The sequence below is a fragment of the Strix uralensis genome, chromosome 3 (genome assembly GCF_047716275.1).
Source record: "Strix uralensis isolate ZFMK-TIS-50842 chromosome 3, bStrUra1, whole genome shotgun sequence".
In the NCBI taxonomy this organism is placed as follows: domain Eukaryota; kingdom Metazoa; phylum Chordata; class Aves; order Strigiformes; family Strigidae; genus Strix; species Strix uralensis.
The window spans coordinates 93094011-93119959 of NC_133974.1; the positions used below are offsets into that span (position 1 = coordinate 93094011).

The 25949-nt window shown below is 37.5% G+C and overlaps 1 protein-coding gene across 8 annotated transcripts in view; it reads left to right on the top strand.

Moving 5' to 3' along the window:
* Positions 1-25949, top strand: part of LTBP1 (latent transforming growth factor beta binding protein 1) — a 213123-nt gene that overhangs the window by 109067 nt on the left and 78107 nt on the right. For all 8 annotated transcript variants that reach the window (XM_074863371.1, XM_074863363.1, XM_074863365.1 and 5 more), the window contains 3 exons: positions 6131-6202; positions 20909-21031; positions 22610-22777. In XM_074863371.1, the coding sequence (XP_074719472.1) occupies positions 6131-6202; positions 20909-21031; positions 22610-22777 (363 nt within the window). The remainder of the gene's footprint in view (positions 1-6130; positions 6203-20908; positions 21032-22609; positions 22778-25949) is intronic.

Genomic DNA, 25949 nt, shown 5'->3' on the forward strand with positions numbered 1-25949 from the left:
CTGCAGATGAACTTTCAGGTTTGGAGCCAAAGTTTTTCAGGCTCTCAATTGTCAGGGTTTTTTTTTGCTCTGTTTTTAAAATATCTTCCTCAAAAATTAGGCAATGACAAAGACTTTCTTCACTGTTTTGTTATGATTTGACATCATACTATAATGAGAAAGAAATTTCAAATTACATGATAGGTGAAGCTAGTCTCTTAAACGTTTTGTGGATTACATTATTACACAGGAATAGTATTACTTCTCTGTCATGTCATATTTTCATCACTAAATGAAAGATGAGAAAAGATAATGTAATCTCTATTTTGCAGATGCAGTTGACCTGCATTTAGTGGGCCAAAAATAGTGTAGGGAGTTGCATTCATTCTTATTTAGGTCTTCTAGGCCCCTGTTACTCATCCAGATAGCAACACTGGAAATGTGTTCAGTGTTTGATTTTTTTTGTTTGTTTGTTTGGGGGTTTGGTTTTTTTTTTTTGGAAGCATGTTTTTGTCCACAAGTCTTAATGTGGACGTAAATACAATTCCAGCAGAAAACCTGCTGTTACTCCTTCTTCCACAGGAAAGTCTGATACAAATTTATGCTGATTCAGTCTGATCTGCTAGTTTATGAAGTATTTAAATTTTGTGTTTGGGAGTATGTTTATCTTCTGATGTGCTTCTGAAAGAGAGACTCCTTGGGGTCTTTGAAGGCCATAGTTAATAAAAGACATGGGTATCTAAAGTTTTATTCTGGTAGCATATTAATACAGTTTCTAACAGAGACATGCATTCTGTATTGATGTATGAATTGTGAAACGTGTCCTGATTTTTATAGCTTTCTCCAGAGAAGTAGCAATTTAACTAGAACTGAAAGTCTTGTTCATCAGAAGCATGTGGATATGCAGAATGTTGCTTAGTGGATGTAGATGTACCATGAGAAAAATAATGAAAGCCTGAAATGTGCTTCAACCAAAAACTGGTTGGAACTACTAACACAAATTTTTAGTGCCTGGTTCAAAGGGAAGCCCATTTACTAGTTCTTCATAGTTCAGGTAAAACACTGGTCGTCTCAGCCTGGAATCCACAATGGACAACATGTTCATCAGGCAACTGCTTAATGCCAACATGCTTGGCATGATGTTAAGAACAAACAGGGAAACACTGGGGCAAACTGTGTCGGAAGTCCTGGTCCCCAGATGCTTCCTAGATGGGTACAGAGAGGTGTCTGAACTCACACTAAAACCTCTCCTGAAGGGAAGCCCGCCACCCTCTTTTCAAAGCACTGAGTAAGAATAATTTTTTTTGAACTGCTAATGAGATGAGCACTGTCCTTTAATCATAAAAGCTTAATGGCTAGCACACTTGCACAAGAGGGAATAATTCAGAGTTCCTTTATCTGCCAGAAGAATTCCTAATCTACATTTTATATCTATGAGGAGATGCTCTAACCCGTAAAATGTAGAAACAGTTCTTGGAACAGTACTGGGAACCCAGTCTCTTCCCCAGTGTCCTTAATTACTTATGGTATGAGTCATGCTCCCTCCTGCTTTCTGGCTCAATACAGAATTGGTTTTTTGAATGTAACTGTATGAATTCAAGAGGAGACAGAGAATGTTGCCACTTGGAATAATCCTGTCCTTGTGATTAAAGCATTCCTGGAAAGTAAGGTTTTGTGTCTCCTAGACATAATGGGATATATTTCTCATCTTTTGAGGTGACAGCTTTTACTCTGTGTTAGTGTTTTAAGAAGGGAGGAGGAGACGGGTGCACTGTCTGTTTTCTCCAGATTAAAATACAGTGTCACCTACCACTACGTTATATCAGAAGTATGATTTGGTAGGGTTATGCTTCAAGAATATTCACCAAATCTGTTGGGAAGCTTTGGTAGAGGTATATTTTCTTAGTCTGGATTTTGTTTAGGAATGAGTTAAGCATGATGCTATTTAATCATGCCATGACTTACAGCAATTCTGCATGGATGCAAATGGTGACTTTTCAGTTTCTTAAGAATTTAAGGTGATAAATTTGGAGTGTTGCAGGAGTTTAAGTGATCTTACAGCACCCTAGAGTTTTATAGCTGTTCAGTTTGAACTTAGGCACACAACTTGAATGTTCAAATCTGTTTTGGATCTGGACCTAAGAGTCCTTTGGGCATAGGTGACAAATTAAGCCTCATGTCAGTATCAAATTGTTATGCTTCTGTAGAGCAAACAGTTTCCAAACATAAATGTAAATTTATGGTAAGATTTAATGAAAGTGTGGAGTGGCTGCTTAAGGATTTTGATTTCATCAGGTCTGATTTTTTTTTTTTTTTACAATAATGAGAATGTTTCAGTGGTAAAAAGATTATGCATATATATATTTTTTATATATTTATATGTATGATATTGGATGGAAAAATTTGGGAGTCCAGTAAATTGTTAGTAAGTTATCAGTTAAGTGATGTCCATGGTAGTGTCTCAGCAGGCAAAATTAGTCCCACATTAGTCCCATATAATTTTGACCTGTTTTGATACTTCACTAAATTGGTATTACCCTTTTTATTGTAGACTTTTTGGAAGCAGACAGACTTCCTTTTGCTTTTATGGTTTTATGCTTCATAAACTTTGTTTAAGATTGACCTGGTTTTATAATAATATGTAATCAGGTTGCATTTAACATGATCTTCTGCAAAACCCACTTCAGCAAAATATTTAAACATATACTTCATTAGCAGGCACTTTTCTTCCCTCTTCAGTCAGTTACTTAAGGATGTACAGAAGTTTTCGTGTGTCTTGTTACCATGGACTTAAATAGGGCTTTGTCACTTTGTAAAGATGTACTTGCATATTTTGGGTAATAGCCACTGCTCAGTCAGGGCTTCTGTGCTATTACAAAGTCAAGTGCCTTGGCCTGAGACAGCTCCCATGTCTGTAAGTTTACGGGTTATTCAGTATTACTGAAAAACGAAGAAAATTGGGAACAGAGCTCCATTTCTGAGGGCTTCTACAAGATGACTTTCAAGACAAAGTGCATTTCTGTGTTACATGGGGAATGTTATGATTGTTCAAGTTTCTTGCTAACAGTTAATAATTACAAACAGGTTGTCTAAGTGACTAAAGGGTAAGTAATGTAGGACTCCATCCAGCTCCCACTTGGATCACTAGCCATCACTGAACAAGCTCCTTACTCTACTCTGACCTGCTTATGTTGCTGCTCTTTGTAGAAGGAAGAAAACAGCTGCTAGTGAGCCACTGTTTCCTGTTCAGTGTGGGAGTAGGAGGATGAGGAGGGAGGGAGAGGTTAAAATCTCTGACCTCACTCCACCACTGCAGTTTCTAGAGCAGCTGAGTCACCCTGGAAGGGAAAATGCGTTGCAGCACGGGACAAAGCCTGGCATAGCTTATGGACTGGTCTCCATCTACAACTGGAAGAGCTCTGCTCTTCTTTTTCCTCCTGTACTGCAGGGTACCATTCCTGCCCACAAAAAGTTAGAGACACCCTCTTGCTTTTAGTGTGAATTGAATCAGGTCTGTAATGGCAAATACAGATAAGTTAGGACATAATCAGTGCAATTATCAATCTGACTCTGCCAATATGAGCATTAGGAGTTTCACTGACATTTTTGGAGACCAGGAATAGGCTAATGCAGTGTACTTTTGACAATCTCACCTTAAATTTCAACTGGTTTTAATAATAACATTGTGAAAAGATTGGAGCTACCTTGAAAATAAATGTGTAACTGCCAATTTATGTGAGACACAAAATTTTCAAATTTTAATTTGTGTTAAAATGATTGTAGTCAATGTAAAGATGGAAAAGTATGTGTTCAAAGCAGCAAGAACATTGTTGCTGTATTTTGACCCATACTATTTTTGTGTTTAACCATTTTGTCACTTTAAGCAATCTCTAAAGAGAATCTTAAAGTTCTAATTCAGCAATTATTTTAAATAATTCACAGCAATTTGAAATAAAACTATCTCCAAAAACTACTACTCAAGATCATCACATAAATTTTTCCAAAGAATATGAAAAGCTTTAGAACTAATGAAAATAATTCTTTTTTTTTTTTCCTGTTTTTTCTGCCCTTGTAGTCAACCAGTTATCAGTTTTAAAATAAGCTGCAGGGATAAATGTGCAATTCAGGCATTATACATGAAGTGAAGCCACTTGAAAACATTATCCCACTCAGTTGTTCTGTCTTATTTGAGAGTTTATATATAGTAAAGATGGAAAGTAAGGTGTTCGATTTTTTTTTTTTTGCCTGCTGAACATTTAGAGCACTTTTAAAGGGAAACAAAAGATCTGACCAAATATAAGGTATCTCTGTTGTAGCATTCAAATTATGAAAAACTCTCTTGACTCTTATTAAAGGCACTTGTGTGATCATAGTGCCAAAAGTTTAGTCCTCTATGTTTAATAAAGTACTGGGCTTTGCCAAGAGGTTAGCTTTTAGTGCATAGCCATACAAAGAAGTTACTGCTCTCATTTATGATGTTATAACAGTTTAAGAATCAATAAACAGTTTTCTGTAGTCTCAAAGGCAACCTTAAGTGGAGGCAAGAAACAATAAATAGAAATAAAAAACTAGTTAACTGAACACTTTCTATTTTGGCAAAATTGAATTCAGTCTGTGTTTTGCAGTGTTGTTATGCCCTTGACAGTATACACTGATCAGCCAATAAGTGACACAATGTTCTAAAATTCAGCGACGTTGTTAGCTAAATCACAAATGGGTCTTTTTCTTCTTTTTGCCTTGTTTTAAAAGTTTATTTGCATCTATTTCCTCTGTATTTCAAGTATTTTTTAATTCAATGTGGCAGGAGAAATGGCACCCAACAATTTTGCTGAACATTGAAGATACTTCTGCTTTCTAAACCGACTTTCAGTTTTAAAACCATTGTATCATCAGGAAGTTCGCAGATGACACCGAGTTAAGCAGGAGTGTCAATCTGTATGAAGATAGGGAGGCTCTACAGAGAGACTTGGATAGGTTGGATCGGTGGGCCAACGTCAACAGGATGAGCTTCAACGAGGCCAAGTACCAGCTCCTGCACTTGGGCCACAACAACCCCATGCATCGCTACAGGCTTGGGGAGGTGTGGCTGGAGAGCTGTGTGGAAGAAAAGGATCTGGGAGTTCTAATTGACAAGCAACTGAACATGAGCCGGCAGTGTGCCCAGGTGGCCAAGAAAGCCAACGGCATCCTGGCTTGTATTAGAAATAGTGTGACCAGCAGAAGTAGGGAGGTGATAGTCCCCCTGTACGCTGCACTGGTGAGGCCACACCTGGAGTATTGTGTCCAGTTTGGGGCACCTCAAAACAAGAGAGATACCGAGGTGCTGGAGCGAGTGCAGAGGAGGGCAACGAAGCTGGTGAAGGGCCTGGAGAACAGATCCTATGAGGAGCGATTGAAGGAGCTGGGACTGTTTAGTTCGAGGAGGAGAAGGCTAAGGGGAGACCTCATCACTCTCTACAGCTACCTGAAAGGACATTGTAGAGAAGTTGGTGCTGGTCTCTTCTCACAGGTAATTAGTGACAGAACAAGGGGGAACGGCTTTAAACTCCAACAGGGGAGGTTCAGGCTGGACATTAGGAAAAAATTTTTCACAGAAAGAGTGGTCAGACAGTGGAATAGGCTGCCCAGGGAGGTGGTGGAGTCACCATCCCTGGATGTGTTTAAGGGTCATTTAGATGAGATGCTGGGGGATATGGTGTAGGGGCGAACTTTGTAGAGTAGGGCTGATGGTTGGACTCGATGATCCCAAGAGTCTTTTCCAACCTGAATGATTCTGTGATTCTGCGAGATTCCATCATGAATCTTTATCTTTTCCCAACATGATATTTGTAGCTGGTTTGGGAAAGTAATTATTTGAATATTTGAGAACAACTAGGCTGAAAGATAATGTTCTGATTTCAAAGATTTCCTTTCTGGAAAAAATACAAATTTGACCGGATAACTGAAGACTTAAGGGAGTATACATGTGGAGAGAGATGGAATTAAGGTTACCTGTACAGCCTTTAATCTTAATTTCTTGATCTTTCATGCTTAGCCATACAACATAAAAACTTATAATGATTTTTTTAATAGTTACATAATAATTTGACTGTCAGACTCTCTAAATAAGCATATAAATCAGCAGTATTTAACTTGACATTTTTTTCTTCAGCTTACCATGGATACAGTCCTATGATGGAATGCCCACAAGGCTACAAGAGGATCAATGCTACATTTTGTCAAGGTATGATAGTGTCCACAGTTGATTGTGTTTATTTTATACCAGTTTTCTGTGACAGATTCTTTGATATTTATGACTTAGATGAATTAATCCTGTCTGTTGATTTGTATTTGGGAAAAAAATGTTGAGGCTACTTTTAACTCTTGCCAAATATTGGCAACTCCATAGAGTGTTTAGTGGGTTTTTTGCTCCAGGACAAAAAACTCAAAACTTTTATGTATACTCTCATTTTCTTTGATGATGTATAAAGATGACTTCATTTACTTTGTTTTTCAGTAGAAATGCATTGTTCTATCAGTTCTTTTGCTAAACAGTGAACCTGCAGACTTACTCAGTTAAGTCAGATGAAACTAACAGTAGAGAATAATTTCTATAATCATGAAAGTATAATCAGAGAACAATTCTTTTGGACTTAAGAGGTTAGACACAACAGTAGTGAGAACAGCCAGATATTGTCACTGGCAAGTGGAAATGAAAAATCATGTGTACCTACCTGGCTGTCACGTAAAGCGTTGACCCACATACTTCAAGAATGTGCATATTGCAGGTGAGGATGGATGGAATTAGACACTGCGTAAGTTGTGTTACTCGAAGATTATGCCCTGTATCTCCTGGCTGTAAGCATAGAAGTTAACAAAAGATACAGGGTTGTGGGCTCTGCATGATCATGCAGCTACACAGAAAGGCTTGGGGCACTTATTCTCCTGGCCTATGGCCTTTCTATCTGACAAAGCTGAAGAGATGACCATAGACATACAGTCATATCATTCTTTCTGTGTATCTTGGAGTATTGAACAGAGGTGCCAGATGAGGATGTAGGAAAAAGCTTAATTGCTTGTCTGACTTGTTTGGTACAGCTCAAGTAAACAGAAGAAAGGAGCTCTGAGAAGATGTGAGCAATCCTGCAGTGGTGCTCTGGAAGGGGATTTGGGAAGGAAGGGAAGAATGAGTTCAAGTGAGGCTGACACTGACCTGTGAGCAGGTTTGTTAGTCATTGTTGACACTGCAAGAGTAAAAGAGCTCCCAACAAGTAGTAGTGGTCGTGAAGGAGAAAATGAAGGAGTAGTTGGTGTTAAAGGATATATGTAGGCACTTTGGAGATAAAGTTAATTTTGTTTAACAGAAACTTTTCAGCTAGCACATCAATGAAGGAACATGCAGCAGCCAGCCACATGAAATTATTTTACCAACCAAAAAAATTCAGTTTGCAGAGCACTAAACACAAACCTCATGCTGCTTCCACTGCTGAGGGAGATGTGGGCTGCTATCTGGAAGTATAGCCACTTGAGCCTATCTTCTGCTCAGTTTTCTGCCTAGTGGTTTACCAGCTTGCAAGGTAGGGGCATTTGGAGGATTGTAAGAGAAAATTGGGTTGGGTCAAAACAGAAAAAAACTAATGGAGGAGAGCTGCAAATTGCATCTCAAGAACTTGTTCCCTGATCTGCAGTGAAAGACTGTAGAGTCCTCTTATTTGTTAAGAGGGATGTGGAGATCTTGGTGGCAACTTACTGATGAGGACTGCAAAATGAAAAGGTGAAGGAAGTAAGTGTAAGGCATAGATAGGCCACCTTTTCATGCCTCAAATTAAACACACAGGTGGTGCATATATTTCAGCAAGATGTTTCCAGACATTTTGGAAAGGATTGTCTCATTCTACATATTAGTTACAAGGTTTTTAGAGTCTACAAAAGAGAGTATTTCTAGCTTTGAGCACAGAAAGTGTCTGGAAGATGCCACGATGCATTAGTACCACCATGCATCCCTCTGAACTTGGTCCAGGAGAGACAAGAGCATTTAAAACCTCCAGTAGTTGTGGGCAAACCCACTGTATGCATAATGGTTTCCTGGACCGCAGGAACCCTGCAGGCATTTAAAGGTGAGTAGGGCATTCAGTTTATTTCAAGGGGTTGTACCAAGGTGCTGGCGAACTTTATTTCATGGAAACCAAGATCCTTAATCAGGGGCTACAGACAGTTAAAAAATGGCCTGGAGCTTGTGAAAGTTGCCAGAAGTAGGCCAGGAAGTTGTTCCACTGAGCAGTGACAGGCTGATAGAGAGGGAGTCTTGCCACAGTAGTGTGCAGAAGCAGATTCGTACCTGGTAGGCTAGTCATTGTTTGTTGTACTGGGATTTGATAGTTTTTTCCGCTGACACATTTTTGTACTACATAACTAATACTGCAAGAAATATGGGGCTTTAAATAGTTTGTTTTATTACTGCTTTCATTATCCCAAAAGAGAGTGAGCTGCAGCCTCTAAATATAACTCGTAGTTGATACATGGAAACTTACAGCCTAGAGTTTGATCAGATAATGGGAATCAGATTATCCCACCAGGAAGTAGACTGTTGATGAATTGAGGATGGGGACAATCTCTTAACTTTCCTGAGAGGACAGAAGTGGTGACTGCTGCCCGTTCTCCTTATTGTCTTATTGAGGCTTGGGAGGCTTCTCTGTAATTTACTCACCAACACACTCCAGAAAGGAGGTACAAGTAAGGAAGGAACTGGGAGAAGGAATACCCATTAAAGAAAGCCAGGATGAAATTTAGTCCTATTGAAGTAAGATTACCATTTTCTTTTAGAGGGTCAGGATTTTGACCTCTGTCTGAATGGTCATCAGGAAAGCTAGCTTCATGTGTGAAAGCTGCTGGCAGGGTGCATTTCAGTCCTGAAATGGTCATTAGCACGTGCTTCTCAATGGGTCAGGCAAAAGTGTCCTGTTTGTGTTTATCTGAAGCAGATGTGCTTTTCTAGAAGAGGACAGAGCTAATGAAGAAATAGCTGTCTGTATCACAAACACAGAGCAATGCAACAGCAATAGCTGTGAAAACTGTTTAAGCTGCTGGCGGGGGAGTATTCGTATTCTTGTAATAATCCTTATAATTAAATTGGAAAAGAGTGGCACAGCATGTCCATATGCAAGTATACATTTTAATTAGATTATTCTTTGCTGAAAGGGTGTGCATGCTGTGTCCATGCTCAGAAAGGGCCAGCATTGCCAGAGCAAATAGTAATGGGGATATATTTCTGAATCCCTGCCTGCAGCTAAAAGAGATTGCTGTTTTCACCTAGATATCATCCAACTTTCACTGCCTTTGAAAACTCAGGCCTAAAAGCCTAATTAACCTTTTGTTCTACATTGTTTTTGCAATCAAAAGTCTCCTTAGTTTACAAAGCCTATGTAGTATTAGTGTGATTAATAACCGATCCTGATTTTTTCCTTTCAAGTGAGTGAACTAATGTAATGAAACATTCTTCTCTCTAATGTGTATGTAGGACAACAAAGAACCATCTGTTGGTATGCTAATTCGAACAGTTTAGTGTAATTGCTATCAAGAAAGCTTTTTTCCCCCTCAGTAATTATCTTTTCAATGGAGTGATTTATTACATGTACACACATGGATGCCCTAAGGCTGTCATTAAAGCCAAAATACAGCTTATCAGAGTTGCCACTTCTTTGTCAGAATCCACATGCAATGCTAATTTCTCTTTCCCTGTTTAGAGTTATACTTACTGTTTCCTTCTTCTGCTAATGGTTTTCTTGGAAAACTGAAATAGAATGAAAAAAACATCTGGTGAAAAGGTTGGATTCATTTCTCAGGAAACTTAACATATTGCCAATAGAGCACTTCAAAAATCTTATCTTGAAGAACAGGAAGAATACCTGAACACTTGTTGTTTTTCAATGAAGTAGAAAGTTGTGTATGGAAGTTCTTGAAAAGTCCCCATATGCTTAAAATTAAATGTATATGAGCTTGCAGATACTAGCACTCGTATGTTGGTGGATCAGATTCTGTAATCATGTGCTCTAGGGACTTCAAGCTTTTTTCCCTTGGCTTCATCATGATTTGAAATAAATTTTGAAAGTATATTCTGCCCTCCTACATTTGTCCCTAAAATACAGTAATAAATTGTTTTTCTCTGCATGGTGTATATATATTTTATTACTTTTAAGTAACAAAAGAGCTTTGCTTCATAAGAAATGCTATTTAATGTTACTTAGCTACTAAGTTAACAACCTTCTTTCAAAGAGTTCTTTTATGATGATCATACTGAGAAATAAATATATCTCCAGAAACTGGGCTGGGTTGCTGTTTGGACATTGATTATGTGTTTGAAAAGTGTGGCTCTGCAAACTTGTTTTCCAGTAAATTCCACACAGAAGCACAAAATGAGTTGGATTGATTTCTCCCGCTGCTTCTCTTATAGCTCACAGAAATCGGTGGGTCATTTCTTAGAATATTTATATCTGCTTTTCCTGTAATTTTTAAAAAATATATATTGCAATAGTTTCATTAGCAACCAAACCCTGTTGTTTGTTTCTTTTACGCCTTGTTCATACTAATCAGGTTATTAATTGAAACAATCAACTGTAATGGAGGCTGTGAAATCTGGATATTATATTTTTCTTAGAATTGAGGATATTAATAATGTTAACAATATAGCTATGGGAGAAACAGATGGAACAGTATTTTCAGTGGTGTTAGCAGGTACAGTTGTAATTGATTTTCATCAAGAGAATAAAAAACGATGCCTGCATATTGAGCCAATTTGGAGATCATTCAGTCAGATGGCACTCTCAGTGAAGCCTAGCGTATACCTACCAGAATGAGTTGATTTTTCACAAATGAGATATAAATTATATATTCCAGTCTTAACTTGCAACATGAGATATTGTACATATTAAAGCACTTACTGCATGAAAACATCTGTCAAGGCAGATATTACTAAATAACATTTAATGACTGACCACTAGGACGTTTTTAATTAAGAAGTTGCCCAGTACTTTGGCAAATTCTGATTAATATATAATTGATCTAGAAGGCTTGCTTTGCTTAAATGCAGCAAATTGTCTTAAGTGTGTGTGCGGTTCTTAGTGAAAGACAAGTTGCTTGCTTTGCATCAAAGGGAGATAAATATTTTCCATTCACTTTTACTTAGTCATTTAAACAGAGTCAGTTGTTTTTGAAAAATCTGGTTTTAGAGCTAAGTGCAGAAGTCCTGCTTCAGAAATTTACATTTCCATGGTGCTTAGGCCTCGAATCAGCTGTGGGCTGCTGATGTTGAGATTGCTTGTGTCCTCCAGCACCAGGCACTTGGGACAGAGTGGGTGAGAAGGGCTGCAGTACCTTCTAGCCCGCGTTTATTCTGAGTATTTCAGTGCAGCTACCAGGGCTGTGGTGGTCTGACTAGGCTTTGTGCTTCTACATGTTCCCTTTCTTGGTCCAGTTCTCATAAGAACTTTCTGGATATCATGACTGTCCTAGCTGCAGGCTGTTGCATATTTCGTTTTTATGCCTTCTCATCTATGTCATGTGTTGCCTTAAAAATTGTGAAATTATAAGTTGTTTTCTTCATGTCATGTAATGTGACTTTGAATTTTTCATTGTCTGAGACAGATTTATTCCTATAATCAAAAATCACCTACCAAATGTGTAAAATAGAGAACACATTATATACAAACGAGATCTATTGTTCCAAAAGAGGGATTATTATTTTAATCAATACTAAATCACTTCTTGGTGATGAAAATTTTAAATGTCTCTTAGTTACTTCAACAAAATATAGTAAAAAAACCCCAAAATCCTGATCCAATTTTGATAGTTGACACTATCATTTCAAAGTTATCAGGGCTCCTGAAAAGAAAATTGACTCCGTTCTTTACATGAATGGTAGCAATGATTTTTTCAAAAAACAAATTAGACTTTTTTTGTTTACATTTGCATTGTTCAGAATTCTTGTAGTGACCCCAACTTTTTTGAACTCATAGACTGTTTTTCTTGAGTAAAAATACTTTCTTTAAAATTAAGATAGATTGAAATAACATGCTGTCAGAAGATTGTGACTTTGACCAGAACGTACATGTATGTTCAGTTCTAGAATTTTGGTTTTAAGTTAAATGTGGTTAAATGCTTCAAGCTGTGATGATTTTGATGAGCATAAATTCAATGTATTAAGCATGGAGATGAAAGAATGAATTTCATTTCATAGGAATTCCAGTATGTCTCTGACCAAATATGGGCCTCACTATCTGAAAAGAGTAGAGAGTGGACTTGCTCCATGTGTCCAAATGAATTATAAGGCTGAAGGCAGACGAGACAGCTTTACACCACCTTAGTGTTTCCTGTGATTCTGCATTAGACCAGCTGGGCCTGGGTGGTCTGAAGAGCTGTTATAATGGTTAACACAGCCAAAACACAGTGAACTTCTCTTCCTAAATAGTCTTCCAGCTGGAAGCTGCTAAAGGGAAACACTACAGAGCTGATATTCCAACTGTCAGCTTTTGTAGGTTGGTCTATAGCAGAACAGCTCTCTGCTGATCTGCTAGTCCTTCTGCACCACTTCCCTTGGCTATAGCAGGCACCAAGCTCTTCAGGTTGTGTTGACCTGTTAACATGTAGATCAGAAGGCTGTGAAGCATTTTCATATTTACTTGCTGAGGAATCTAGTAAAGTATTTCAGTAAATGGGCAAATTAAAGGAGGTTACAGTAACTTTGTGATGCACCCAGTAAATTGCTTGGCATGTTTTACAATAACTAAGCAAAGCGTATTCTTTCAGCAGTAAGTGACAGGTACAGACCTCGTTATAAGCAGGCACAGGAATTTTTCCTAGGATTGGATGTTTACACTTGGCATGGTTTGTTATCCTTGGAGAAGGGATACTCAGGCTATGTTATGATGTCATTAATCCTGGAATAAAGCTGAAATGATTCACTTCCTGAATGTGATTGAATTAGGCATGCCATTGCTCAGGGAAAGGTAGGAGAACATTGCATGTAGGTTTCCAGTAGAGAACCAAAGTAGTATTGAACAGACACTAATGCAGCCCCAAAAAGCCATTTTAGAATTGAAGAATGCAAGCAGAATATTGGAAGCATGTCCTTCCCTCCAACACAGAGTTCTTCCATGCATCATCATATAGTGGAGAGAGAGATTCTACTACACTGTACCCTTCTGTACACAAATACCTATACATTAGCCAGAGGGAAACCTTCCATTAGGTAATAAATGCTTTGTCACTTAAATTTAAGTACCTTAGAACAGCATTTGGTTCCATATCTAACTTCTCCTTTTAAAGTTTTGATTCATGTATTTCTTTTCTCAGTCAGCACAGTTCCCCAGTGTGCAATGCATGCATGAGAGCCGAACAAGTAAATCAATACTTGAATGAAAGAGCCTGACCCTCATAATATAGATTGAGATGTTGAAAAGCCACTGGGGTTTTGGATCTTTAAGCAAGGAATAACTGTTCAGAGAAAAGTAACAAATAAGGGTTGTTTTTCAGAAGTTTTCTGGTTTTTTATTACTTCTGGACTACTCAGTCTTTCCCTAAGTCACAGTTATTAGAAGAAAATAGGTTGTTGTATTAACTGTTGCTTGCACTTAGACTTAATGAAATTTAATTTAGAATTGTGAGATTCAGCCCATGCAATTGCAAATGTGTGTGTGTGGTCATGAGTAAAAACTGAGGTCAGTTCTTCATCTGATTCTGTTAACTATTTGTGGAACAAGATTCTGGTAAAGTGCTTTCAAAAAGGTTGTGTTTTGGGGTATTTCTAATGCAAAACCCTGAAGATTGCCTTACCCTGGATGAAAATCCAGATAAAACTTACTCATTAACATTCTTAAAAAGCAAGGAAAAAAAGCCATGAGTAAAGTAAATTTTCAGTTTGGTATCTCAGTTACCCATTCATTTCCATCTTCTATCTACTAATTAATGTATGTAAAGTTCTTTGAAGATAAAGTTGGGTTTGGATTTAGTAAAACTATATATAATTATCATGTTTTATAACAAGTTCAACATTAGCATGTGCTTTCTTGTTTAAATGAATACCATCTTACATTGTTCCTATCTTCTTCCTTCACTTCTGTTTGGTTTTGGAGGGTTGGTTGGTTTTTTTAAGTCATGAAGATTACTTTGTTCGTAGTCACACACTTCACATGAGCAGACAAGCATTCACTTAGGAAAGGGTTGTTTTAGCTTGGTTTTTTTCCCCAGGAAGTTCAGTGGCAGTGAGTCATTAACACATTACATTTTCTGAGAGCAGGTTGACCTGACATCCAGTAGACCTATAAAAATCTGTGGGAAGGTATCAAACACTAACTGTTGTCATTGTTAAGAGAGCTTGTTTTAAGATCTCCTTAGTGGGGAAGATTGTGGGATAGATTAGCAGCGTTTTGGTTACAGAGTCTGGGTTGTTTGAAGCTGGGAGCACTGTAGTGGCTCTGGTGGCTGACCTCACCATATATCAAGCTGTGTGCTTAGAAGAGGATATAGGAGGAGCCGCGACACAGCAGTCTCATCTGTACAGTACTGCAGCACCACTGTCAAGACCCTGATTATGGTAAAGTTTCTGTGCATTTGGATGAACTTGTGAGAGCAGAGTCACAAACAGGGCCTCTGGGATGGCATGTGGCTTCCACTGCCACCTCAACAGATCTGAAGTTAGATAAAAGCTTTCATTTCTTGTCAAACTTTAATGGAGACAGACTACCAAATCTAGGACCACAGTGTGTCAAGGACCAGTTCCATGTATTTGGCATGTATAATACTAGAGTAACAACAAAGGTTCAGGCTGTCAGTGCAGAATGACAACACTTCTTTCATGCCAGTGGGGTGACACCAGATTATTACCATTGAGAAGGGACAAGCCATTCACATTATCAAGCACCAACTATTACATAATCAATGCTTTATTTACCAGTTCTTTATAAATCATAAATAACAGCACCTGCTGTGAGAGTTTGCTGTGGAGCCGTGCAAGGTGCTATGTGGAGAAGCTCCTTGATTAACCTTTTTTTTTATGTATCACTAACATAGAGGATTTTTACCAGTGGAACTTCATTACTCTGTTTTCCTTGAAAACTGAAAATTAATATTTAGTTGGACTTTAGAAAGCTTTATTTACATATGTATCATTTTTATAGTACTGCTATATAGCCCCTTAAAAAATTTCCTCTGTGTAGATGAAGGTGTTTGATCAAATAACCCTACAATCATGTCATCTGTTTGTACTTCTGCACAACAAAAGATTATTCAGACAACTTTAAAGTCTCTTTTTCTCTAGTTTTTACAACAGAGCAAATGAATTCTCATTGCTATACTAATTTAAAACTGAAATAATTTTTATGTCCATATACAAGAAATAGTGGGCTAAAGAGGAAAAAAAAAAAGTCTGTTAATCTTGAATCAGATTTCTTTTTCATCTGTCTGAACAAGTTGATTCCAGTGCAGTTTGCACAGCTGGGCAGGCTGGCAGGTGGTAGGAAACATTTTGGGTAGGTGGCCTTTTACCACAGTCTGAAATAAAGTGAAGTAGATAGTAAATCTGGAAGGGGTTTGTGGGGTTTTTGTTTTTTAAATAAACACTGTTCTTACATATATGTATGTTTCTTTTGAAAATTTGAAGGTTTTTTTTAAAAATCAATTTATGGCTTGTTTCTGTTGAATCCCTAGATAGGTTTGTGTAATTCAGCATAGAGCATCAGCTCAGTAATTTTATGAGCTCATTGAGAAGACATGACTTGGAAAAGAGGCATTAAAAATACACCATAATTAAGTTATGCTCAGGCATCAGAACATACAGAATAAAGTTAACTTTAAAAATGGGACACGTTTAGCAAGAGAAATATCTGTGCAGTGGGTTGACTCTGGCTGGATCCCAGGTGCCCAGCAAAGCCACTCTATCACTCCCTCTCTTCGGCTGAACAGGGAAGAGAAAATATAACAAAAGGCTCGTGGGTTGAGATAAAGACAGGGAAAGATCACTCACTAATTACTGTCACAGGCAAACCAGACTTGACTTGGGGAAAATTCATTTATTACCAATTAAATCAGAGTAGGATAATGAGAAATAAAAACGAAACCTTAAAACACCTTCCCCCCACCTCTTCCTTCTTCCCAGGCTTAACTTCACTCCTGATTTCTCTACCTCCTCCACCCCAGCAGTGCAGGGGAACGAGGAATGAGGGTTGTGGTCAGTTCATCACCTGTTGTTTCTGCCCCTCCTGCCTCCTCAGGGGAAAGACTGCTCACACTCTTCCCCTTCTCCAGCGTGGGGTCCCTCCCACAGGAGATGGTCCTCTACAAACTTCTCCAACACGAGTCCTTCCCACGGGCTGCAGTTCTTCACAAACTGCTCCAGCATGGGCCCTTCCCATGGGGTGCAGTCCTTCAGGAACAGACTGCTCCAGCATGGGTCCCCCACGGGGTCACAAGTCCTGCCAACAAACCTGTTCCAGTGTGGGCTCCTCTTTCTCCACAGGTCCTGCTAGGAACCTGCTCCAGCATGGGCTCCTCTCTCCATGGGTCCACAGGTCCTACCAGGAGCCCCACAGGGTCACAGCCTGCTTTGGGCATCCACCTGCTCCAGTGTGGCTCCATGGGCTGCAAGGGGAGATCTGCTCCCCGTTAACCTCCATGGGCTGCAGGGCACAGCCTGCCTCATGAGGGTCTGCACCACGGGCTGCAGGGGAATCTCTGCTTTGGCACGTGGAGCACCTCCTCCCCCTCCTTCTTCACTGACCCTGGTGCCTGCAGAGTTGTGTCTCTCACTTATTCTCACTCCCTTCTCTGGCTGCAGTTGCTCTTGCACAGTTTCCCCTCCCCCACCTTCTTAAATATGTTATCACAAAGGCGCTACCATCACTGACAGGCTTGGCCTTGACCAGCGGCAGGTCCATCTTGGAGCTCTGATAGAGCCAGTGTTGGCTCTGTTGTGACATAGGGGAAGCTTCTAGCAGCTTCTCACAGGAGCCACCCCTGTAGCCCCCCTGCTACCAAAACCTTGCCATGCAAGCTCAATACAATCCATTTCAGGAACTCTAGAAGGAACATTCATTGCTATTTTTATATATATATATATAAAAGACAGGACTTAAATATAGCAGTGCCCATGTTAAATAGTAGTAACAGAGTGCATGTGAATGGGGTATTTATTTTTAAATACTAGACATACAAGAACAGTTCATCTGGGAAGAGATTTAATACAGAGGCAGTAATGACAGTGTCTGTGAATGTTTCCTGCAGAATAGTTGAATCGCTTGGAAAGAAAGATGACTGTATTGATGAATTACAGGAAGATCCCATCTACCTGCAAATTAACCATTTTAGTAAATAATGCCATCAAACCTTCACTGTTAGTAAGCAAAACTCTACAACAGGATTCTTCCAGTATCACCAAATGCATCTGATATGTTCCTATGACAGTTTTTTCTCAGCAGTTACATGAAATAAGTTATCTGTAAAAATGTGTATAATTTCTATTTAGATAATAATTCAATTTTAGATAATATTTCAAATCAATTTGCTTTAAAATTCACAATTACAATTTCTGTCTAAAGACTTAAATATAAGTTATGTTTAAAAAAATATTATTATAAAATCCAAATAGCATAGTTTTGCTACTAGATACTCAAGATCACTCAGCTAGTTGAAGTCGGTAACCTGAAACTAGAATTTTTTTAAGTGCAAATCCAAATTTTTTACCCCATTCGACAGATATAGTTTTACAAACTTGAAAGATATGGTTCATTTGAGTGGTACAGATAATACTAGTTTTGTGAATAAAATTATTCAAATTCAAGTTAGAACGCAGGTTTCATAAATGTTTTTTTTCCTCTTCTTATCTGTTTGTGTCTTTGCAGGATTTTACTTTTTATTTTGCATGTGCCTATATACTTTCAGTATTCAAACAATAAAATTTATCCATATGTAGATTTTCAACATTCCTTAAAATTAAGCTTGATCAAATAATGAGTAAAACAATCATCTAATAAATGAAAAATGCATCACTAATAATTTTAAACATTGAAAGTATGAATGCACTTATGTTAAACTATCTAATTACTTACCTTGCTTAAATACATTTAGAATGGTGGAGTTATCCTCCTAGAAAGGAAGGAAAAGTGCCAAATTTTTCGTAATGATGACATAATAGCAAATAGCAATGTATTTTAATGGTTAACAAACAAGAGACTTGATCTTCCCTTGAAAATAAGTTAATTTTCCTATAAATAAAAATCCTTAGAATTTCTAAAGAGAGAAAGTTGTTTAAAAATGTCTGGCTATTACATTGTGGAAAGTGAGCAGTTATTTTCATTTACATGTACCAATGTCAACACCAATGTGTAACTAATCTTAAATGATAAAAAGCAAAAGTCAGATTAGAATAAAAGTGCGCGGTCCTTGTTAAAAATACGTATCTTTGTTTTTAATTTTTGATATTCTCTTTCTTCCATGTCTTAATTACTCCTGTGTTTTTCCTCTTCCTCAAAAATCTGTATGCTTTTTGCACATATATGTGTCTGTGATTTGTGTATTTGTCTTGAAGATTTTAATTTTGAAATGTACATGGATATTGAGGTTTTTCCTGTATTCAGAGTAAAGCATACTGTCTCTTCCTCTATCTTATTTCCGACAACAGAGTCAGTGCTTCATCAAAGCAAATAGAATTGTTCCATGGTTTAGCATTTGAGAACTGATCTGACAACCTAAATTGCCAGTAGGTAGAAAATTCTATTGTGGGCTCTTGAGCATTCCAGTATTTCTTCATATTAGCTTCTAGGTATTTCATTGTCTTTTGTTACGTTCCTTGTCAAGCCTGATGTTTGAATGTGGAGAGTTAGAAATATGTCCTTTCCTCCTGACAACTTTACAACAGCATCAATATGTTCCTATTTAGGGATATTTCAATAATGTCTTTAGTTTGCTAGCTGTTAAGATTTAGGTTCATTCCTTGCAATAGTCAGAAAAGATAAAGGTATTGGAACAATGATGATCTTCCTTTTGGGATAAGTTGGCACTCTATAGATGCCTTCAGCCATATTTTGAGATTTCAGGGCAAAAGAAAAAACCTAGTCAGACTAAGCAACTGAATAAACTGTCTAAAAAATTTTTGAGTGCATCAGAACAAGTGTAGCTTACTAAATATTCTGTATTAGTGCAATCTTTAAAGATACTCCTGTGCTTATATGGGACATCTTGCTCAAAGATTGGATGGGTCAAAAGACAGACTGCTGTAGGAGAGTATTTCAGCAGGGTTTTGTGCTCTTCTCTTACACCATTCTCCTTTTTAAATAGTCAGCGCTCTCTGAGGTTAGAAAGTCCTGTAGTCTGGGAATTTCACTGAAAAATTCCTTTGAGGCAGAGCTGATCCTTTGTAATTCATGTGGTTTCCATCACATTTCATCCAAAATTCTAGGATATAAATTATCACTCTTTGTCACATGTGGCTAAGTGCATAGAGGTAAAGTTGGTCCAGGCAGTATCAAGGTACTAGATTAGGTATAGCACTGGGAGAGCTGATTATTAAGCTCAACACTGAATATTTGGAAATAATCACAGCTGACATGGCAACTGCTAGTCTGCTGTACTGTGAGCTTAATTCATGTGCTCCTGTATAGTGAGACAGGTAGATGAACTTGTGGAGAAAAATGAAGAAGGTAGGAAGGGGAAAGATCTGACAGTTTCCAAAAGCAAACTAGCACATCTGTTATATTGTACTTATTCAACTTTGTACCCTCACTGATTGTATGAGAGCAACATACAATGAGGTCAAATAAAATGGTGAAGGTTTTATAAACACTAAGAGAAAAGGTAAGAAATATTATATATTTTAGATAAAATGATCACTAATAACTGATTTCCAAGGAGCTAGCTGGAATATCTGACTTCCACTTGAAGCTTGTTTACCCAGCAGGGTAGGCATTTTTTCCTAGCTTAGGGATAGGGAGGGGAAGTCTTACATAGAAATAATGCACATAAACATTTTAAAGTAGGTTTATTTTGATGTGCTGTCTGTATTTTTCTGAAAGAGGAGACATGACAGTTTGACACAGACTGTTATAGGTTAGGTGGTTTTTTTTTTTATTATTATTATTATTTTAAGGTTTTGATTATCAGTGCAAGTTACATTGCTATTCTCCTGAAATAAAATCCTAGTTTGGTTGACTTAGTTACAGATGGTATCCAGATGATTGTCAGACATGTCCTATTCTAAAAGTAAGTGAATTATAGATACAACTGTAAGTATGATAAAGGCCTGAGGCCCAATGCTTGGGGCATAGGAGAATAATTCAGTGAGACCCTGAAAGGGACACTGATGTAGGTAGCCTAGTAACAGCAGATTTTATCAAAGTAGTTGTTATTTATCACAAAGTTGTGTTCCCATGGATGCAATCCTTTTTGCCCCACATCACATGTGTTCTGTGCTTCCTAAAGCATATTCTTGCTATTAAGATGGTAAGCTCTTTAGGCTAGAGATGGTATTTTTGTGTTGTGCTTCTTCCAGCACACTGAACCTTCAGGCACTACTGAATACAAATACTAATAAAAACTGTATTAAATGTGTCAAGCAGTGTTCCTGTATAAAATATACTGCATTGCTTAAAACTTGTCTCTGTGAGTGTTCTCATGAGTTATGTTTGACTGTGCAAGCAATTGTCTGGTCAGGAAAAGAGGGGTTGATAAGACAGTCAAAGTGTATTTGTTTTTTAATTCAGAGTACTTGAGAATGATGTATAAATGTAATTGGCTTTCTGTTACAATCTCAGCAGTTTTAAAAGGTTATAACTTAAATGTTGTCAGTATGGGAAAACTTGTTGACTTGTAATAGTTCTCCTGCACATATTGGAAAAAAGGTAAATTCTGAACAAGGAAGAATATTAGTACATATTTCACTATCTGATTATTTTCCATTTTCCCACAGATATCAATGAGTGTCAGTTACAGGGAGTATGCCCTAATGGTGAGTGCTTGAATACCATGGGCAGCTACAGATGTACCTGCAAAATGGGATTTGTGCCAGATCCTACCCTCTCAAGATGCATACGTAAGTAATAGTGCTAATCAAAGTACCAGAATAGATACTTAGTTGCACTTTATATGAGTATTTGATGGGCCCCAACTCTTCTAAGCTGTCCCCATCTTTTTTGCTGTCCCTGCCTCCTCTTCCAGCTTATTCATGTTATTTTTTTATATAAGTTTATATTGACTTTATTATTTATATAATTTTTATTTTTTATATAAGTCTCAGTGCTCACGCTGCTTTTTTGTCTCTTTGTCCTGGAAGCCTTGGTCTCCACCAGTGGCTGTCCAGGATCCTTGCCATCTTTTTTTTTCTGGTTTTCTTGCCATAAAACCTGCAAGGCTACATCCACCCTCCTCCTACACTCAGTCTTTTTCATCAGCCTGGAGTTCTCCTTCCCACAATTTTTTCCCCTCTCTGCTGGTTCCCCAGCCAAAATCATCTTGTGTCCTGCCCTCCTCTCTTCCACCTCTGCAGCTTTGGCCAGGATAGTTTCTATTACTAAACATTCAGCCCAGGATGATCTTTGGCACATTTTCCTTCTGATTAAGAAGGATTAAAAATGAAGAAGGAATTAAGAGAAAGTTTTGAACAGCACGAATGCAAATATTTTCCTCTCTTAATCAGCTTTTACTTGGTTTGAGATCAACTACCTCAGCGAGAAGAAAATAAGGCATAGAGAACAACTAAGTTTCTCACTTTAAGTTTTTTGGGAAGAAAAATACCTCATTTCCTAACCTCTTTATCTGAGCTATCTTTAGATTTATGAAATAAAGTATAGTCTAGAGCCATAGGTGAATTCTTTCATTTTTTCAGCATAATTATCTTTTGCTACTAGTTAATGACACTCAGTTACTGAGAAAGTTTTTCAGCATTTTGAAGAATTTCTTACCATTTTTCAGTTTAACACCAGAAAAAAGGAGTTGGTTTTTATTGTTGCTTTTACATGTCATATTGAAAATCAGATAGTCTTTGGTTTTTTGAGTTAAGTGAATGTATTACCCAGAACTGTTAGCTGTATGTTAAGGCAGATGCATAAATTAGAAATCTGGATGGATCTTAGCTTCCTGTTACCTTATACTAGTCATAGCTTATGGCCTTCGGCTCTTCCACGTTAAAACTAAGCATAACAAAATGTAAATATATAATTGTCTCTTTTATAAAAAAGTTTCATGTATGATACTTAAACATTTTGCAGTCTTATTTATATGGCCTACTTATAGCTGAATGTTCCAGTAGCTATGTAGCTTGACACAAGTGTATATTGCCCATGACTGACCTTCAGCAGTTGGACTTACGTACAAGTGAGAGAGCTGATTCTGACTCTTTATTGTGGCAGTATGGCAACTGCTGGTTTGGAAATTTTTTTTTTTTTCTTTAAAATGCTTTTTATCCTTGGTCTAGGATGAGTTGGAATTTGGGAGTGTTTGATGCGAAATAAGAATCTTTTATGTTGTGATTATGACTTGAGATAGGTGTTTGAAATAAAACTTCTGCAGGTGGTAAAATTAATCCATTTAACTGGTGTTGGAAGTCTAGTGATGTTTCTCTGTTTTGCTTTTCATGTGAACAGTACCATCCTCTCTTCCACTTTCATTGCAGCTGATAATCCTATAGTTGCTGAAGAGAAAGGACCCTGCTACCGGTTTGTTAGCGCAGGAAAGCAATGCATGCATCCTCTTTCTGTTCAGCTCAGCAAGCAGCTTTGCTGTTGCAGTGTTGGCAAAGCCTGGGGCCCACACTGTGAGAAGTGTCCGCTTCCAGGAACAGGTAAGAACTGCCCGTTAAAAGTACAAGCTCTTGCCCCCTATGTTTGTTATGCATGCTTTAAAAAACAAAATCCAGTAACTGATTTTAAACAAGAGGTGTCCATCAGTACATTATGACAGTTCTTTACATGATAGTAGAATAATCACATATATAGTAGTTTTGTTCATAGGGATTTGTGATTAAAGCAGAGGAATTATCTTTGATGTGTTGTGATAGAATTCCAGATTAACAATATTTGCATCTCAGAATATGCCCTTGAACTTTGATTCTCCATCACATGAAGATAACTTATTGTACATTATATTCTGACTAGATACAGGCAAATTAACCCAAAATCTTATTAATACTCTTCAGTTGTTAAAGGCACCAGTGAAAGGATGGCAGCCTTTGAGAATTAGGTTACAGAATGACATGTGTTGTAGTTTACATTACAGTTAGTGGGATATGTGTGGGAGTATCTCTGCTTTCTAATCTTCCTTTATACCTTTATCATCCATTTTGAGGAATGTGCTAAGTATGATGATGCCTTCTTAACAATAAATTGGTATTTAAACATTTCATGCCATCTTTCACTTAAACAATTCCTTACTTGATACATAAAGCTCACTTGTATTATCAGTGTTAGCTTGGAGTCCTGCTGGTTTTTAAATATGTAAGGGCTTGGAAAATAGCAACTTGGTTGGTCACCACCCTCATTTAGGCTGCTTATAGGTTAAGATAACACATATTATACATACTGATTGCTGCTTTTGAGTACCTTCTATTCCTCAATTTTGCTTAAAGCTTAAATGACCAAAGTTGGAGTCTTTAGTCAAATTCAATTGAGTATTATTTTTTGTCCAAATATATGGCCAAATTCATCTTTTATAAAAACATAAAGCATCATTACTTACTGTAATATATGTGATGTCTGGCCTGTTCAGTATTTTAGCATGGGTATTTGTAATGGTAATCCCTTGTTCTTACCGGAGTTGCTGCTGCAAATGTCACTGTTATGATACAGGTCATGTATTTCTTGAGTATTTTATAAAGATTCAGATTTTCAAAACTGGCTAGCTGCTTTGGGAAATACACATCGGAGACATGATGAGAGCAGCAGATTCCGTACTTTTTTAAGTTGGGCTTACAGAAATGGAAGTGACCAACATTTTTGAGCATTTCAGTTGATTTTGAAAGCCATTGTTTCCTGCATGACCATTGCTAGATCCCTGATTAGGATTTTAAAAGTCCAGTTCACTTTCAGATAAATAATATTTCTATGGCTTTTTAATAGGGAAAAAAATATATTCTCATCAGATGACTCGCAATTTAAATGCAGATGTTTTACATCTATGAGAATATTGCATGCGGCTTTATGCCCAATTGTGTGTATTCTGGAGCAGAAAATATATCTTTTTGTTGACTGCTCTCTAGACATAAAAAATACATCATTGAATATTATGTGGAATTGGTTATTTTGGTGATTTTTCTTAATGAAAAGACTTCAGAGAGAAAATCTGTGAGTAGAAAATTCTGATGAGCTCTGTGGGAAACACTTTTCCCATTTCATGACAACTTTCATGATTTAAAAACATATTCCTTTCTGTAACAGGTTAAATTCATAATCTTTCAGAGTTTTGTATGAAAAATGTGTGAAAGTGGGATACTCCAGAATGGGGTAATGTATTTACTGCAGCATCCCCTGTTCATTTAAGAGTCACTGAATTAAAAAGTCATGATCTCGCTCTCTGATAGCTTTTAAAATATTTGTACAAAACAGACTGGCTCCAAAAGCGAGACTGAGAGGCCAGCTTTATATACCAGATGTTGGGAGCACTTATCAGAGCTGTGGTAGAATAAGGCTCACATTTCTAGTCTATATTTGAGAGAATATGACCTGAAACAAGTTTTCCTACATCCTGAGTATGCATCTGAAGGGACAGGTGTCTGATTTTCTCTGTCTTCCTCCTTTGACCAGAATTCCCACCCTCAGTTGGGTGGTTTTTGGCAAGTTTTGATATTAGCATTTCCCAGCAGAAAGTATTTCATCGTTCTGAATCCACTCAGTTTAATCAGTTTGACCCTTCTTTTTTTCTATTACTAAGACACCATCAGAACACAGTGTGGAATTAATGCATACTGCAATTTAATGTATAATTTAATGAATTAATTTCTGGAGTACCTATAGCTAGTATTTTGTGGTTTTATTTTAGATGCTAATCATTTTAAACCCCTGATGTGTTCAAAGCAGAATTTGTGAACTTACGAATGCCCCACTCTGCACATCTCTTAAGAAGCTGTAAGAAATCACATCGGGCACATGGGAGACTAAATTTTTGGTGTTTCATCCCAACATAGCTTTACCTAGAGCAATGAGGACAATGAAGCACTGCTCCCTCAAAGCTCCCAAAGGTCTCCCTGTCCCTGACAGGAGTACAGCTATTACCTTTGATGGGGAGGAAAGCTGATCTGTATTTCTTTTTCATTCTAGTCTTCCACTAGGACTGCATAACCTGATGTTCATGTAGAGCAGCTGCAGAGATCAGAGCAGGTGCTGCTGCCTGACTTTCATTACCTTTTTCTGTAGCAGCTGTATAAATGAGATTATTTCCCCTCTCTTCCAGTGGTGATTTGGCTTTTTATGATACCGATCTTGTTTTTATCCAGCCCACTGAGGTCAGTGGAAAGACTTATTCAATTTAGTGGAATTTGGATCAGGGCTGGTATGAGACCTCTGATGTAGTCAAATGGGATCCTGTGAATGAATGTTGTTACTGATTGATTCTTCTGCTCCTCTAATACAGGGGTGGTGAGCTTTTTGCTTTGGTTTCTGCAAAAAGAGAATGATAGAAATAGTGATCTTCATTCCTTATGCAATGTAGGTAGTGATGACAATTTGTATATTTAAATTCATACCCAGAAAGGATATACTGTTTGAAGAGGATTAATACAAAAAATTACCTTGATATAATGATAGATTAAACATAACTGAAGAAAGATGGTAAACTGGAGTGGAAACCTCCTGGGAATAACAGCCAGAACATGATTTTGGGAGAATGCTCAGTCATATTAGCATGAAATGCGTAGCTTGTCTTTAAGTATTTTTTTGTAAAAATGTATATACAATATGAGATTAAATTTATTAGTGGTAGTCATTATATTTTCCACTATGTCAACATATTGCACTTTTAGA